The sequence below is a fragment of the Misgurnus anguillicaudatus genome, chromosome 22 (genome assembly GCF_027580225.2).
Source record: "Misgurnus anguillicaudatus chromosome 22, ASM2758022v2, whole genome shotgun sequence".
In the NCBI taxonomy this organism is placed as follows: Eukaryota; Metazoa; Chordata; class Actinopteri; order Cypriniformes; family Cobitidae; genus Misgurnus; species Misgurnus anguillicaudatus.
The window spans coordinates 6,817,040-6,832,556 of NC_073358.2; the positions used below are offsets into that span (position 1 = coordinate 6,817,040).

At 36.7% G+C, this 15,517-nt stretch overlaps 1 protein-coding gene across 5 annotated transcripts in view; it reads left to right on the forward strand.

Annotated features, from left to right (window-relative positions):
* The window catches only part of abr (ABR activator of RhoGEF and GTPase), a 193,612-nt gene extending 178,858 nt beyond the window's left edge, over window positions 1-14,754 (forward strand). For all 5 annotated transcript variants that reach the window (XM_073860676.1, XM_073860677.1, XM_073860679.1 and 2 more), the window contains 7 exons: window positions 6,439-6,498; window positions 6,587-6,696; window positions 7,069-7,208; window positions 8,848-8,982; window positions 9,101-9,206; window positions 10,712-10,862; window positions 13,473-14,754. In XM_073860676.1, the coding sequence (XP_073716777.1) occupies window positions 6,439-6,498; window positions 6,587-6,696; window positions 7,069-7,208; window positions 8,848-8,982; window positions 9,101-9,206; window positions 10,712-10,862; window positions 13,473-13,562 (792 nt within the window). In that variant the 3' untranslated portion in view covers window positions 13,563-14,754. The remainder of the gene's footprint in view (window positions 1-6,438; window positions 6,499-6,586; window positions 6,697-7,068; window positions 7,209-8,847; window positions 8,983-9,100; window positions 9,207-10,711; window positions 10,863-13,472) is intronic.
* Window positions 14,755-15,517: the final 763 nt, after the last annotated feature.

Here is a 15,517-nt window from a genome sequence, read left to right on the forward strand (position 1 = left end):
CCAAGACATGCATTAGCGTAATGTTTAACGTCTGTTAAGTTTTATTGCATATGTGCATATCTTTCACAATATAAAGAATTTATGCTACTTGTTGAAGTTGTAAATGGTGTGACGTTTGTCTATGCAGTAGTGCTCCTGTATAGCCCGGTGGTAGACCATTGCGTTAAAGGAAAACACCACTGTTTTTCAATATTTTATTAGGTTCTTACCTCAGCTTAGATTAATTAAAACATACCTATCTTTTTTCAATGCGTGCACTTAATCTTTGTACAGCGTGGCGTGAATGTGTTAGCATTTAGCCTAGCCCCATTCATTCCTTAGGATCCAAACAGGCTGCATAAACGTCATTGTAACTTTGAAGCATTAAATCTTCAAAATATACGGTAAGGCGGCACATCGTTTGAAAGCTTAGACTTTCGGGATTCCATTAAGCGCACACACAAAGCATCATATGATTTATAGCACTCATTAAACTGTAATCTAGTTGTTAGTTACCTGAACCGGGCGGCGCCAATTTATTACCTTCAAAATCTTCCCTTTATCCGCTTCGGTGAAATTGTCCAAAACAAATTGTTCATAAATCCCAAAAGTCCAAGGAAATGGAATATCCAAAACGATTTGTTCATCTCACAAGCTTGACGTTTCTGACCGAATTACGATGTAAATACTGTATACAATTAGTTCACTAACGGACATTCGTATCGAATATGCCTTTCTTTCACGATTTATAATGAATATATTCGGATGTCACGTTTATTGTGCAACGTCTGAGGAACAAATACGCCCCGTTGTGGAATTTCAGACGTTCCATAAGAGGTTAAAGGGATAGTTTATACCCAAAAATGAATTGAAATTCTGTCATCATTTATTCATCCTCAGATTGTTTCAAACCATTCTAAAAATGAAGAAAATTTGTAATCAAGCTCATCTGGGGCACTATTGACTTCCATAGTAGGAGAAAATAATACTATGGAAGTGAATGGTGCCCCGGTTCTGTTTAGTAACTTTTTCAAAATATCTTCATTTGTGTTCAGCAAAACAAAGAAATTGATAAAGGTTTGTAACAACTTGAGGGTGGGTGAGTAAGTGATACAATTTTAAAGTCCCTTTAAATTATAAACGGATGAACTGTACCTATGTGCATCTTTGCTCAAAACATGAGTCAGGTTAGATCTTCAGCACTGCATATGAGCTCAGAGGCTTATTACGCAATACCACCAAACCTCTTTGCATGAGGAGGACAGGCATAAAGGTCTACCAGCCATTCCATATTCATCTGTTTATCAGAGTCGCATGTTTTCCTGACCTACATTGAGCCACAGTACCTGTTTTGCATTTAGTATTCACTTTCATATGCATATTTTTAAATAAAAATGTTAGTAAAGACAAGTAAGGGAGATGCAGGCAAGCTTTTTTACTCCTATTAAATTTCTGTTTGATCAAACTGAGGTTTGTAATTGTGACGGAGGGAACAAGCTGTCTGCGTGTTTCTGCAAATATTAACTGCATTATATGTTCCACATATCAAAAAGGTTTTCGGTCGATGTGTGAAACCGAGCAGCGTGATTCGCTGTTTAGTTCAGAGTTTTACAAGTTTGCTAAAACGCACGCATTGTGTCCTTCGGCACCTTTAATCAATGCCAAAACCTCTGTGTGTGTGTGTGTGTGCTTACACTGATCTCTTACACTGGCTTTATATATTCATCTGAACAATAAGTACTTTTCTGCACCACGTGCATCTACTGATACTAATACTGTATCATGTTTTTTTCTGTCTTTGTTCTCCGAATGAAGCATCTCTATAGGATCTTTTCACTGTTTAGCACTTGACTCCTGAGAGTACAGAGACAGGCTGCTAGAGAACACAGTGTTCTTCTCTGATCGGTAGCAGACTGGCAGAACAGATAGAAAGATGAGGGAGGGGGTTACTGATTGGACAGCAGGAGAGAATGGGTATCTTTATGTCCAAAGTTTAGGGAAAGATGTGCTTTCTGTGGCTCTTTTGTCTACACCTGAACATCCACTTATAAACACTATCATGTTTACGAACAGTCATGACATCATGTTCTTTAACCCCTTCAGATCTGATTTTTCAGAAGTTTAAATCAGTCAAATCAACTAATCAAATTTTGATTGGTTGATCAGCAATTTCATTGGTTTAAACCACAAAACATGTGATGTCCATTCTAGTGGACACAGGATCTGAAGGGGTTAAGGTACCATGATGGTGTTTGAATACGGTAATCCTTGGGTAGCAAATAAACAAAATTGGACATTCAAATGTATGAAGGCATTATCACAAATGTCAAACTAAATGTTTTTTATTTTATTTTAAATAAATACTATTTTGTGTAAGTCCATGCCGATGGCATTGTGAATGCATTTACCCTGTAACCTTCATTCCTAATATGTTCATCTATTCTGGCTAACTAGTTGCCACTTAAAATAAAGTTGGTTTAACTTAAAAAAGTAAGTTACCTGGTTGTCTTAAAATTTAGATTTGTTGACACAACATTGTTTGAGTTAAATCATTTTTTTTTAAGTTGAATTAACTAAACATTTTAAGGCTACGGAGCCCGACAGGTCACACCGTGTAAAAAATAAAATAAGACCCGCAAATCCTTGATCACGGTTTTGTAATTCATCCCCTCAGTTTATAAACCGTACACTGCAAAAAATTATTTTCAAGAAAAAAAATCTTAGTATTTTTGTCTTGTTTTCAGTAAAAATATCTAAAAATTCTTAAATTAAGATGCTTTCTCTTGATGAGCAAAAAAAAACCAAGAAAATAAGTCTAGTTTTTAGACCAAAAATATATTTAAGTGATTTTGTGCATAAAACAAGCACAAAAAAAAATTATTGCATTTTTCTTGAATTTAGTGTTTAAGAAAAATGTTAAAGATTTTTTGTTTACCCCATTGGCAGATTTTTTTTGCTTGTTTTATGCACAAAATCACTTAAATTTTTATATTTTTTGTCTAAAAACTAGACTTTATTTTCTTGGGTCGTTTTGCTCATCAAGAAATTTTTAATTTAAGAAAACAAGACAAAAATACAAAGAAATTTCTTGAAAATCATTTTTTGCAGTGTACTCACAGATTATTAAACTGTTCCCTCAGTTTTACAAATCGTGCACATGGATTAATAAACCATACGCATGAAATTAACAATCCGTGCTCTCAGATTTGTAAACCATACCCTCAGTTTTTGCAATCCGTACCCACAAATTCATAAACCGTGCGCATGCTTTCGCAATCCATCTCTACCGTTTTGCAAACTGTACTCATGCACTGTAAAAAATACTTTGGTGCCTTAAAATTTTTTGTTAAATCAACTTGGATTTACAAGTCATTTCAACTTACAATTATTTATCTTGACTAGAGATGAGTTGTTATAACTACAGGTGAGTTGTTATAACTTATAAAATTAAGTTGACTTTTCTCAACTATATTTTATAAGTTGTGACAACTCATCTCTGTTGACATGACTTGTAAATCTGAGTAGATTTTGATTTTGAACAAAGTATTTTTTACAGTGTGGATGCTTTTATTCATGCTTTCCGCTTCCTAATCCTGTTGGATATTTTTAGGAATTAATGAAGTTTTTACTATGCTCAGCTTTTATGTATTTTCCTAAACGGAAACATGCTTGTATACGTAATATTTTAATCAGATTTTACTTTCATTCGTACATTTAAAAGTAGCATGCAATTTTAAATAGTTATGCAATTTTATATAATTATTTAAAGACTTATTTGGTTAATATGAATGAAAGAATCTGTGCATTATTCGTATTGTTGTTTTTTACCTTTTCCTCTCGAAAAGTTAACGTCAATAATTTTTTCGAAAATTGAGGAAATTCTCCATTTAAAATCTGAAGTTTAAACACATTGTGTTCTTTACCATGGAGCTGTTGTCATGCTTGTGGACTACAGATTTGTTAAATAAGGGAGGGGCTACAAATCTATGAGTACAGTTTGCAAAATCGTGCGCACGGTTTATGAATTTGTGGGTACGGATTGCAAAAACTCAGGCTATGGTTTACAAATCTGAGAGCATGGATTGTTAAATCGTTGTGTGTATGATTTGTTAAACTGAATGTTGTGTCTCTCAACCTTCATCTTCTACATTAGAGTCTGTGTTTGATTGACAGCTTGGTTTTAGAGATGGGAGGGTCATCCCCGGAGAGCCCATCCCATCATCCATCTTCTGTGTGGCATGTTCTCAAACATGGAAAACTGGTTTAGAAGAGACGAGAGAAAGTGAGCTATATCTGTTGTCCTGTGAGAGTTGTGCGTTATTGGAAACGGCACAGATTTTCTCCACTGTCTGTCATGAGCAACTTCTCCTTTGATTCTCACAGAATTTCAAAAGCACTTAAATTCATGTGAGACTTAAAGTAAAAGGAATTCTCTTGTTAAAAAAGAGTAATGCAACTATAAAAATGTATTTACACAGGAAAAAATGAGAATGTTTATATTTGTTCAATATTTAGGTACAGTAGATATTTTTCAGAATTGTTACCCCCCTAAATGTTTTCATTTATTTCTAACAGCTATTTTAGTTAAAGGTGGGGTGTGTGATTTTTGAAAAACACTTCGGAAAGAGAGTCGGGCCGACTACCAAATCACTCTTATAGCCAATCAGCAGTAAGGGGCGTGTCTACTAAACAACATCATTTCCTGGGTTGCGTATGTGTGGGGTGGGTCTATCAAAAGAAGGTTCAGATTTTATTGGGGTAGGGGCGTGTTTGTTTAGGTGATTTCAAATGTCAACATTGACTTTCAGAGATCATGCACACATATAAAGTATATGTGTAATGCTGTTTGAACTTTTATCCTTAAAGGTGCAGTGTGTAATTTTTAGAAGGATCTCTTTACAGAAATGCAAAATAATTTACAAAACTATATTATCAGGGGTGTATAAAGACCTTTCATAATGAACCGTTATGTGTTTATTACCTTTGAACGAGACGTTTTATCTACATACACGAGGGTCCCCTTACAGGGAAGTTGCCATTTTGTGCCACAATTTTTCTACAGAAGCCATTAATGGACAAACTTTTTTACTAGGTTGTCTCCGACTATGACATGTTTGTCTGGTGGCGGCTACTGTAGCTTCTCTATGTGTTTTAAAAGTGAGGGGTGAGCAGTGGCTTTAGCCGTTGGTTGCAATTCGCAACCTCACCACTAGATGTCGCCAAAATTTACACACTGCACCTTTAATTTATTGCTAAATAGTGCTATTTGTCTTTTAATCTATAATGTAAGCATTTTGTTATCTCTTAAAGGGATAGTTCACCAAAAATTAAAAACCCTATGATCATTTACGTACCCTCACATTGTTCCAAACTTGTTTACATTTATTTGTTCTGCTGAACCCAAATAAAGATATTTTGAAAAATGTTAATAACCATACAGATCTGGGGCACCATTGACTTCCATAGTATTATTATTTTTTTTACTATGGAAGTGAATGGTGCCCTAGATCTGCTTGGTTACAAACATTCTTCAAAATATCCTCCTTTGTATTCAGCAGAGCAAAGACATTTATACACGTTTTGAACAACGTGAGGGTGAGTATATTATAACTATTCTTCTTTCAGGAATTAGAATGTTGAAATGTTTTCACTAGTGTTTACTTATAATATTTGTATAATAATATTATTTCTTGTGTTATGACTCTTTATAAGCTTATGTTTGCAGTCTCTCATATTGCATACTCATAATGCATACTGCTCTCATATTTATACAGCAGTAGAGTAACTTTATCAAATCCCCAAATTTAATAACAAAGACAAACATTTGCTCTGAGGTTTCCATGGTTTTATTTTTCGTGAAATGAACTGTCTGGGAAAGTTTAGTTAGAATAGCTGTTGTGTTCTCTATCGCAGAAAAAATAAGCAGATGGGAAAAATAACCAAGTGGTTTACCATAAAAAATCAGTATTGTCGTAAATGTCAGTCTTTTTATATTTTTAAAATATTACTCCTTTTATTTATGCCCTTATCCGTTTTCCCTCATTTATGTCCATATATCAATGGGCACTTCTAGCTCCTGGTACCACTGGTCTCCATACAGTAGCTCAAATCTTTGATTTTATGCACTTAAAGGGATAGTTCAAATAAAAATGAAAGTTTTGTTGTCATTTACTCACCCTCATGTTGTTTTGAAACCTGTATTAGTTTCTTTATTCTGTTGCACACACAAAAAAAAGATACGTTAATAAATGATGGTAACCACACTGTTGACATTATCCATTGACTTTCATAGTGGGATGAACAAATACTATGAAAGTCAATGAGTACCGTAAACTGTACAATTTAAATTTTGGGGTAAACTCATTTACTGTAGCTACAGTGTCTTGGTTTTGTGCCTTGAGTTGTGAACTACAATTATTTGGGTTGACTCTAATTCTCTCTCTCTCTCTCTCCACACAGCTGGACCCACAGACCGTGCAGTCCAAAAACTGGCACATGGATGTCATAGAAATGAATGGGGTGTGTATTATATATATATTCTGTATAAAATGTATTAATACTTCTCCATTATTGCCCTTTACAAAATTTTCTGTGTCTTTCTCTTCAGATTAAAGTGGAGTTTTCAATGAAGTTTACAAGTCGGGACTTAAGCTTGAAGCGAACACCGTCTAAAAAGCAAAGTGGTGTGTTTGGAGTAAAAATCAGCGTTGTAACAAAGTGAGTAAAGGCATTAACATTCAAATTATACAAAAGTAAAATATAACAACTTGTCTTTCTGTAGTGGGTTTATATGTATTAAAAATATATAAATTATATATAAATATAAACTTTGTATATACACATGGAAATGTTTCTTAATTATATACATGCGTGTTTGTGTGTGTGTGTGTGTGTGTATTTATGCATAATTATTATACACAGTACACCCACATATATTATGTTAACAAAAACTTTTATTCTGCAAAAGTCGCCACTAATTGTGAGGCAGCACTACTGTACGCAAAAACGTTTTCATTCATATGAGCACCTGCATAATTCCCCATCTCAGTTTCCCTCATTTTCAATTGTGCGTTTTGTGTTTTTGCTCAGGCGCGAGCGCTCCAAGGTGCCTTACATTGTGCGTCAGTGCATTGAGGAGGTGGAGAAGAGAGGGATTGATGAAGTGGGCATTTACAGAATCTCAGGAGTGGCTACGGACATCCAGGCCCTCAAAGCCGCATTTGACACAAGTAAGAGGCTTTCAGTCCTTCAAAATGAAGAAATAAAGAATTACAATTGCATGACACATGTGTGAAAATGAGTCGATTATGGTGGCATTTTAGGTGGTATCATGCAATCTGATTGGTTTTTAAGCATCAACCCTCTTCGTTTTAATGTACTGAAAGGATGAGAGGAAGTTGTGTACCTGTAGCATTGCATCAGAAAAGGTCATGGGTTTGATCCTTAGGGATCACACATATTGATAAAAAAGTCACTTTTGGCATCAGTCAAATAAATAACACCTGGGTGATTTTCACGAAATCCAGACTTTTTTAAAAGCCCTTGAAGCCATTTTTTGCACATATAAGATTAAGGTCTGAACTTACTATAACCATTATTTTTAGAGGATTAAAATATTTCCTATAGAATTATTTACATTTTTTAGATTATAATTATCAAAAATTATCATTACCGCAACAAGATATTACATTAAATATATGCATTTACAAACTCATGTTTCGGTAATGAGAACTAAAAAGTTGTCTAGGTACTATGACAAACAAAATTTCAACTTTTATCTGGAGAGAAAAAATAAGAACTGCTTACCTGGTAGCCATCTTGAGTGTCACAGTCAATTATGTCCCTTCCAACAATTTTTTTTTTGAAAATGTTAGTTCATTGAGGGCTTAAACAATGATTAAAAATTGTTGCGGAGGATGAGAAAATTTTTCTTCGACACATTTATATTCCTTATATTGTATCTACATTTACTAATGATCACCAAATACCACATGTTTCTTTACTGTAAATATTTATAGTATAACATGCACTGAAGCTTTTTATTTTTTAGATTTTTTAATTCTAAATATATTTTCATGTCAAAGAACCCAAAAATAGTCATGGACATGTTGCGGTAATGACAATTTTCCCCTCAAATGTGGAAAAAACAACAAAATTGGTTTGTATGATGTAATTTGAAATCATGTGCAAAATAGTACGTGAAGAGATGTTTGTAACTGTATGCTTCTTATTTTGATAGCACTAACTTTTTTATCAAAATGTTTCATGACACCTCATAAGTCTAATTTCGCGAGAATCACCCACCTATACAGAACACAGTGGAAGGCACCGTAGTGTCTCCAGATGTCAGATGGTTAAAATTGTCGATCTGATGTATATAAATATTGACAAATAGGCTATTAGAGTATTTGCATTTCTCGAGTAGCCAAAGCGACCAAAATATCCGTCCCAGGGATCTTTCCCATCACATCTCATACTGCGTTTGACTTTGTAGAAAGTCGAATAATGTTTGTTTTGTTCATCCAGTCACCAAAATATTCGTCTTTCTTGGTTATTTTCCATCAGTCTCCGTTCCTCTCTGTGGTCATGTGAGGTCACCGGAGGCCTGTGTGTTCTGTCTAAAATCAGCCGAAATGTTGTGGGAAAGGCCACACAGGGCCGGTCTCTCCAGCTGTCAGCTGCCCATATAAACACACACTCATATGTTTCCACAGGGAATATTCATAGCTGTATAGTGAGCAAACATATGGGACATAATACTCAGTGTTATGTCATAAAACACGGTGATACGGATTGATAACCTTGAGTGTTGCTAATAGCATTTATTACATATTTGACTTTCTCATTTTCTCTCTCTTTTTCTCAAAGATACCAAAGATATCCTGGTGATGTTGAGTGACATGGACATTAATGCCATAGCAGGGACACTGAAACTGTATTTCAGGGAGCTGCCAGAACCTCTTCTCACGGATCGACTGTACCCAGCCTTCATGGAGGGCATATGTATGACCTTTCACCTCTCACCTATTCCTTGAAATGCAGAACACTATACAGAGACACTGACTGTATATTGGTGCTGGTCGCTATTTTAATAAGACTTTTCATCACATTTTCATCACAGCTTTATCAGACCCTGCAGCTAAAGAAAACTGCATGATGCATCTGCTGCGGTCGCTACCGGACCCAAATCTCATCACGTTCCTCACCCTGCTGGAACACCTGAAGAGGTGAGACACACCACAAACACGGCGATCTCAGCATGTTCCTGGCGGACCCATGGAGTTAGCACACAGACAGATGCAACCCATTCACATTTACCATCGTACAGAACGTACATAAACTTTATGCCATACATGTACAGATCTTCACAGGTCCACTTAGATCCAAAAACACGAGGTCCGGCCCGAGACCCAAGGGGGTTTCGGGTCTAAAAGTTTCACGTGTGCCTCGCACACGGGTCGGGTATAATAATAATGGCATGGGGTCTCTGGGATTTTAAAATGAATGTGTTTTTACCGAATGGACCCAAGATGACCCGAACGTTCTCGTGAGTGTGCATTGATGTACTTTTTCAAATTAACCCCTCTTCTGTTTGACAAGAGCGCTTGCGACATCGTCTGGCTGGCGGTAGATACATTTTTCATTTTAAATGTAAATTTTAGCGGTTACCTTGGTGTCGTTGTCAGATAATGAGGTCACCTGCAGACTGCACACACATCGGTGCCGTTTACATTCAGGTTAAAAAAATTGGCACTGGTTCGCATCGGACTCGGGTCTCGGGTTTTTTGAGTTTGTCTCGGGTCTTTATTTAAAAAAAAGATTTATGCACGTTGGGTTCGGGTCATTCCGGGTCTGGTACATTTCTTTGCACCCGAGACCTCTACTAGGGGACTGGGACCCACAAGGGGGCCTCAACAGATTTCCAAGAAGGGCTTTTATGGACAAAAAAGCATTAAAATTAGATACTGTAAAACAACCAAAAATCTATATATTTCTTATTGTTTGTATCTGCAGCGTTCCCACGGGTCATGGAATTTCTGGAATATCCTGGAATTTTAAATGGTCTTTTCCAGTCACAGAATATCAGGGATTTTTGTTTCAAATCAAAATGTAATCTGCTTGTTAACTTGTGACGTAAGAAATACCATTTCCATGTCCAAACCTCCGCAAACTACAATTTAAACAGCTGTTTATTTGGCACTGTTTATTCATTTCGGGCATTCAGGCTACATTTTTATAAACTCACGGTGTACACTACATTATCCAGGCTCACGGCATCCTGGAAGTAGGTCATGGAAATTTCAGTCAGTGAAAATGACATTTGACTTCGAGAACCCTGTATCTGTCTAGTCTTTCGGGTAGAAATGGAGTAAGGTGAGGGGGCTTCAGATATTGGGGGTCCTTGAAGTGAAAAAGGTTAAGGGCCACAGTCACTGGTATACAGTATAGTTGGGGTACCCTTTAATATATGTGAGATAAAGCTGTCACAGTAACACTAATCTGTCTGAAAATTCCAAAATGAACAAGCAGGGTCTCAAATTTAATAAACGCTGATATCTTTATTACTTCATCATAGCTCTTTATTAGTCTGGGAACATAATGTACCCAGCACACACTGTACTAAAACATCAACACTGCTCGCTGTAGACACCTGCTGGCCAACTTCATGCACCTGCACCTTCGTGTATTTGGCAATAACTGGTGAAATTTAAATGTTGTCCTTTTGTTTTAGGGTGGCAGAGAAGGAGCCGGTGAATAAGATGTCTTTGCATAATTTGGCCACAGTGTTTGGTCCCACCTTGCTGAGACCCTCGGAGGCAGAGAGTAATAAAGCTCACATCACGCTGGCCTCTGACATCTGGAGCCATGACGTCATGGCACAGGTCAGTCCTTACTTCTTTTGTCTATACTTTTCAACCTATTTTAACCTTTATTAACTATATACACTAGTCAACATTTGAAGTGGATCAAAAAGTTCATTAAAGTTGTCTAAAGACGAGAACGAGTTTTGGGAATTATGAAGGTTTTGGGTTTTGATCCACTTCAAATGTTGACTAGTATAATAATTGGTCATCAAAATGTAAAATTCTTATTAGTCAGCCAAATCATATTTTGCTTCAGGTTTAACATGACAACAGATGTCGGTGAAGGTTAGGATTGTGGGTAGTGAATATTAAATATCATTGTGTATATTTAAACACAGACACATACATATATGCATTTCACAGGGTGCCCACGGGTCCTTGAAATCCTTGAAAGTTTGTGAATCTGGGGGGGGGGGATTCAAGGCCCTGGGAAGTTTTGTAAATAAACATACATGGATACAGGTCATTGAAAGTGCTAGAATCTATTTTATGCAAGAAGTTTTCTGGAAAAAAATACGTATTATTCCCTGTGTAGTGTAGGATCATAAAAATTCTAGACTTTTTAAAGGAATATTCCATTTTCTTAAAAGAAGAGTCCAGATGGTTTGCTCACCACCATGTCATCCAGGATGTTGATGTCTTTCTTTGTTCAGTCGGGGAGAAGTTGTGTTTTTTGGGGAAAATATTGCAGGATTTTTCTCATTTTAATGGACTTTGATAGAGCCCAACAATTGATATTTAACTCAACACTTGACAGTTTTTTTCAGCGGAGTTTCAGAGGACTATAAACGATCCCAAACGAGGCATAAAGGTCTTATCTAGCAAAACGATTGTCATTTTTCCCAATAAAAATAACAAATATACACTTTTAAACCACAACTTCTCGTCTAAATCTGGTCGTGATGCGCTAGCGTGACCCCACGCAATACGTCATGACGTCAAGAGGTCACAGAAGACGAACGCGAAACTCCGCCCCAGTGTTTACAAGTGTTGAGAAAGAGGACTGTTCCGACGTTGTTGTATGTCAACTGATACTAATTAATGTCTTTGTGTCAGTTTATTGTTTACAATATTTATATATGTAACACGTGACCTCCCTACGTCACTACGCATTTACGTTAGGTCGCGCTGGACCGGATCTAGACGAAACGGTGTGGTTTAAAAGAGCATATTTTTTATTTTTCTTGTCAAAAATGACAATCGTTTTGCTGGATGGGGCCCTTGTGCCTCGTTTGGGATTGTTTATAGTCCTTTGAGGCTCCGTTGAAGAAAACTGTTAAGTGTTGAATTGGGTATTGATTGTTGGTGTCTATTAAAGTTTATTAAAATGAGAAAAATCCTGCAAAGTTTTCTTCAAAAAACATAATTTCTTCTCGACTGAACAAAGAAAGACATCAACATTTTGGATGACATGGTGGTGAGTAAATTATCTGGATTTTTCTTTTAAGAAAATGGAATATTCCTTTAAGCACACGTGCTAAACTGTTTGCTTTAAATGCTTATATATTCTGTATGCGAATGTTGATTCATACCAAAATGCTTTTTTTGCATAGTTTTGTTTGACACATGAAAACGTCTCGGGTTGCGTATTAACTGTTGTTCCTTGAGAAGGGAACGAGACGCTGCGTCTCCCTTGGCATACTTTTTGCGCTCCTGTAACACCGTCTTTGGCAAAATTTCAGATAGCGATATACTTCCTGGCACCCGCGTCACCCTGTCTTCGTCGTTAAGCCTCACCATTGATTAAATTTGATTTACACATTTAGACGCACTTACCACTGAAGGCGTCCCCAAAGTGTCATCACAGTGACGCAGCGCGAGTTCCCTCGAAAGGGAACAGTGACAATGTATCTTAAAAGGTAACACAATGTAACCTTGCTCTCACTTGAAATATGTCCCTACATTTAGTCCTTGAATTTGAGGGTATTAGACCTTGAAAGTCCTTGAAAGGTCCTTGAATTTGAAGTTAACTAAGGTGTGGGAACCCTGATTTCAGAACATTTTTATTTATATATCCATTTTTATTGTTAATAGAAAATATAAAAATATAAATAAATATATCATACACATGTAAATGTTTCTTAAATATATACATGAATGTGTGTGTATTTATATATACATAATAATTACACACAGCACAAACTCATATCTTATGCAAAAAAATCACTTTTGTTTTGTATGCGATTAATCTTTGCCCAGCACTAATTAAAAGCAATTTTTCGGCTAATAATTACTAAACGGTTTATTGCATTAATTTTGTAACTATTGGTTTTGGCATCGGTATCAGCAGAAAAATCGTCTATCAATAAAAAATTCAATGCATCTGTATTTTACAGTATTAGTATCGCATTTTTGACAGGTCTTCTTCCATAAATATTAGTTATTGTCTCCTCATGACAATGTGTGGTGCTTCCAGTCCATTTAAACTAATATGTGTCTGTCTTTGGACATCCAAATAACCACACAGCTGTTTTAGTTTCAATAGACCCACACACTGTTATGAAGGAGCGAGAGCACCATCTAGTGGTTAACGTGGGGTTAAACATGTTGTCCACTTATTTAATCAGCAGTGAATATCATACATACATAAATGCAATCATCATCCTATCCCTTTTGTTTGTTTCACAGGTTCAGGTATTGCTGTACTACCTGCAACATCAACCCATCTCCTTCTCCGAGCTGAAGAAAAACACACTTTACTTCTCGACTGACGTCTAACCACCGTGCAACTGACTCCCTTCCTACCAAACGTCGTCTTTTATTTCTGTACAAACCAACAGTCCGGCAGGGAACAGAGAGACAGTGTCCATCGTCCCCTGCACTCGTTGTGTCCAGTCGTGTTTCTGTGTAAAGGGAGTCCAGGCCTCGCGCCCGTCACGGTGAAGAACTGAGAGAGACCATCTCAAGCGTGTCCAGGACGCAGCATCACCTATTCGAAATTTTGCACTTATCACACCGTGTCCTGAAACACACACACACACAAACGCAACACGGGATGCCGGTTCGCCATAGTCGCAGATGCCTGCTGGGATGCCTGCGTCCGACGTGCCGGATGCTCTGAAGCTCAGTTCAGTGATCCCGGAGCTGGAGGCGACCTGTTATTAAACTCCAGTAAACGGCAGCATTTATATGTTTTATAAATATTATTTGTTCGATAGGTTTTTCATACGCATTTGTGCATGTGATACAAGGGCGTGTGACGTGAGAGAGTGGAAGCGAACATTTTTTTCCAAAATAAAATCTCATGCTGCGAGTGGCCATATTTCGATTTGAGATCGCAGACCTTCCTTGTCCGAGTAAATCCAGGTCCTATTTATTATGACCATATACAGTTAATTGTGCCTGTACAATTCAGTACATGTAAAGTAGAACTATTGTTTCATTTTACCTTTCGAGGTATGGGACGGAAACCGTAACGGTTAATCCGGTTTTTGGGCAAGTCATGGTTTGCAAGATTGGAAACGTTGCATCTTGATTCAGGAATAAATGTCTCCCGTGTCACTTTTGCAAGCCGAAGTGTCTGTTGATAACTCTGTTGTAGAAATATCTGTGTTAATTGCATGATCAACACTTGGGCAGATTAACACGCAAAGGATGGTTTCATTTTTGTATATGAATTTTATTTAATTATTAATATTATTATTATTTTTGACTCCACTGCTGAACGGCACTGGCAGAACGAAGGGAACAACAAAACAACTTTTCTGCTATAAAGCCAGTAACGTGTAATTCATACGCACTGTTAGATTGCAAACTATTTGATATTTTAATATAAGATTAAAAACTGTTGTATTTTATTTCTGTTGGAAAGATATTGAGTATACTGTATTGATAATAAGGATAATGTTGATGTTGACCTTTTTTCTGTTTTTTTAGTAAAATAAATAAAAGTGTATCTTGAGCACTAAAATTTGTGGCTTGTTATTGGAGGGTTAAAGACAAGTTTTGCTTGAATTAATGTAAATGCATTACATAAAGAACTTTCAGCAACAATATAACCTTGATATCTTTAATATTGAGGGATGACATATTTTTGTAGGCTAACCTACAAAAATAAAAAAAATTACCAGGACATCGATTCCTTCCCGTCAGAAAGCCCATACATTTTTTTCCATAGACTTTTGGGTTCTCGCAAAAAATAAGCTCTGTGTCAGTCCAACAAATCTTCACGGTTGAATCCAAATTGTGTAAATATTAAAGGGACACTCCCCTTTTTTTGAAAATATGCTAATTTTCCAGCACCCCTAGAGTTAAACATTTGCTTTTTACCGTTTTGGAATCCATTCAGCCAATCTCTGGTGGTACCACTGTTAGCTAGCTTAGCATAATCCATTGAATCTGCAACCGGCCACAGTCGTTGGTTACTACTAGTGTATTACTAGTTTTTGGCATCGATTTTTTAATCACTAGACTTGCAATCACCTCACACTGCTGCCCTCTGGAAGGGTTGTGTCTAGAAGGGATTCAGCAAACGCCGGAATATCGCGGGATGAGTGCTGTTTTGATCCTAATCATGCCCCTAAACCAACATCTCGCGAGATTTATGCGTTTTCTGTATCCCTTCTAGCCAAAACTCTCTGGAAGACACTATCGGTCTTTCACGACACGCACCTCCAGACTGCTGAAAAGTTTCCATCCACGTGCAATCATATAACTAAATTCCAACTAATGAC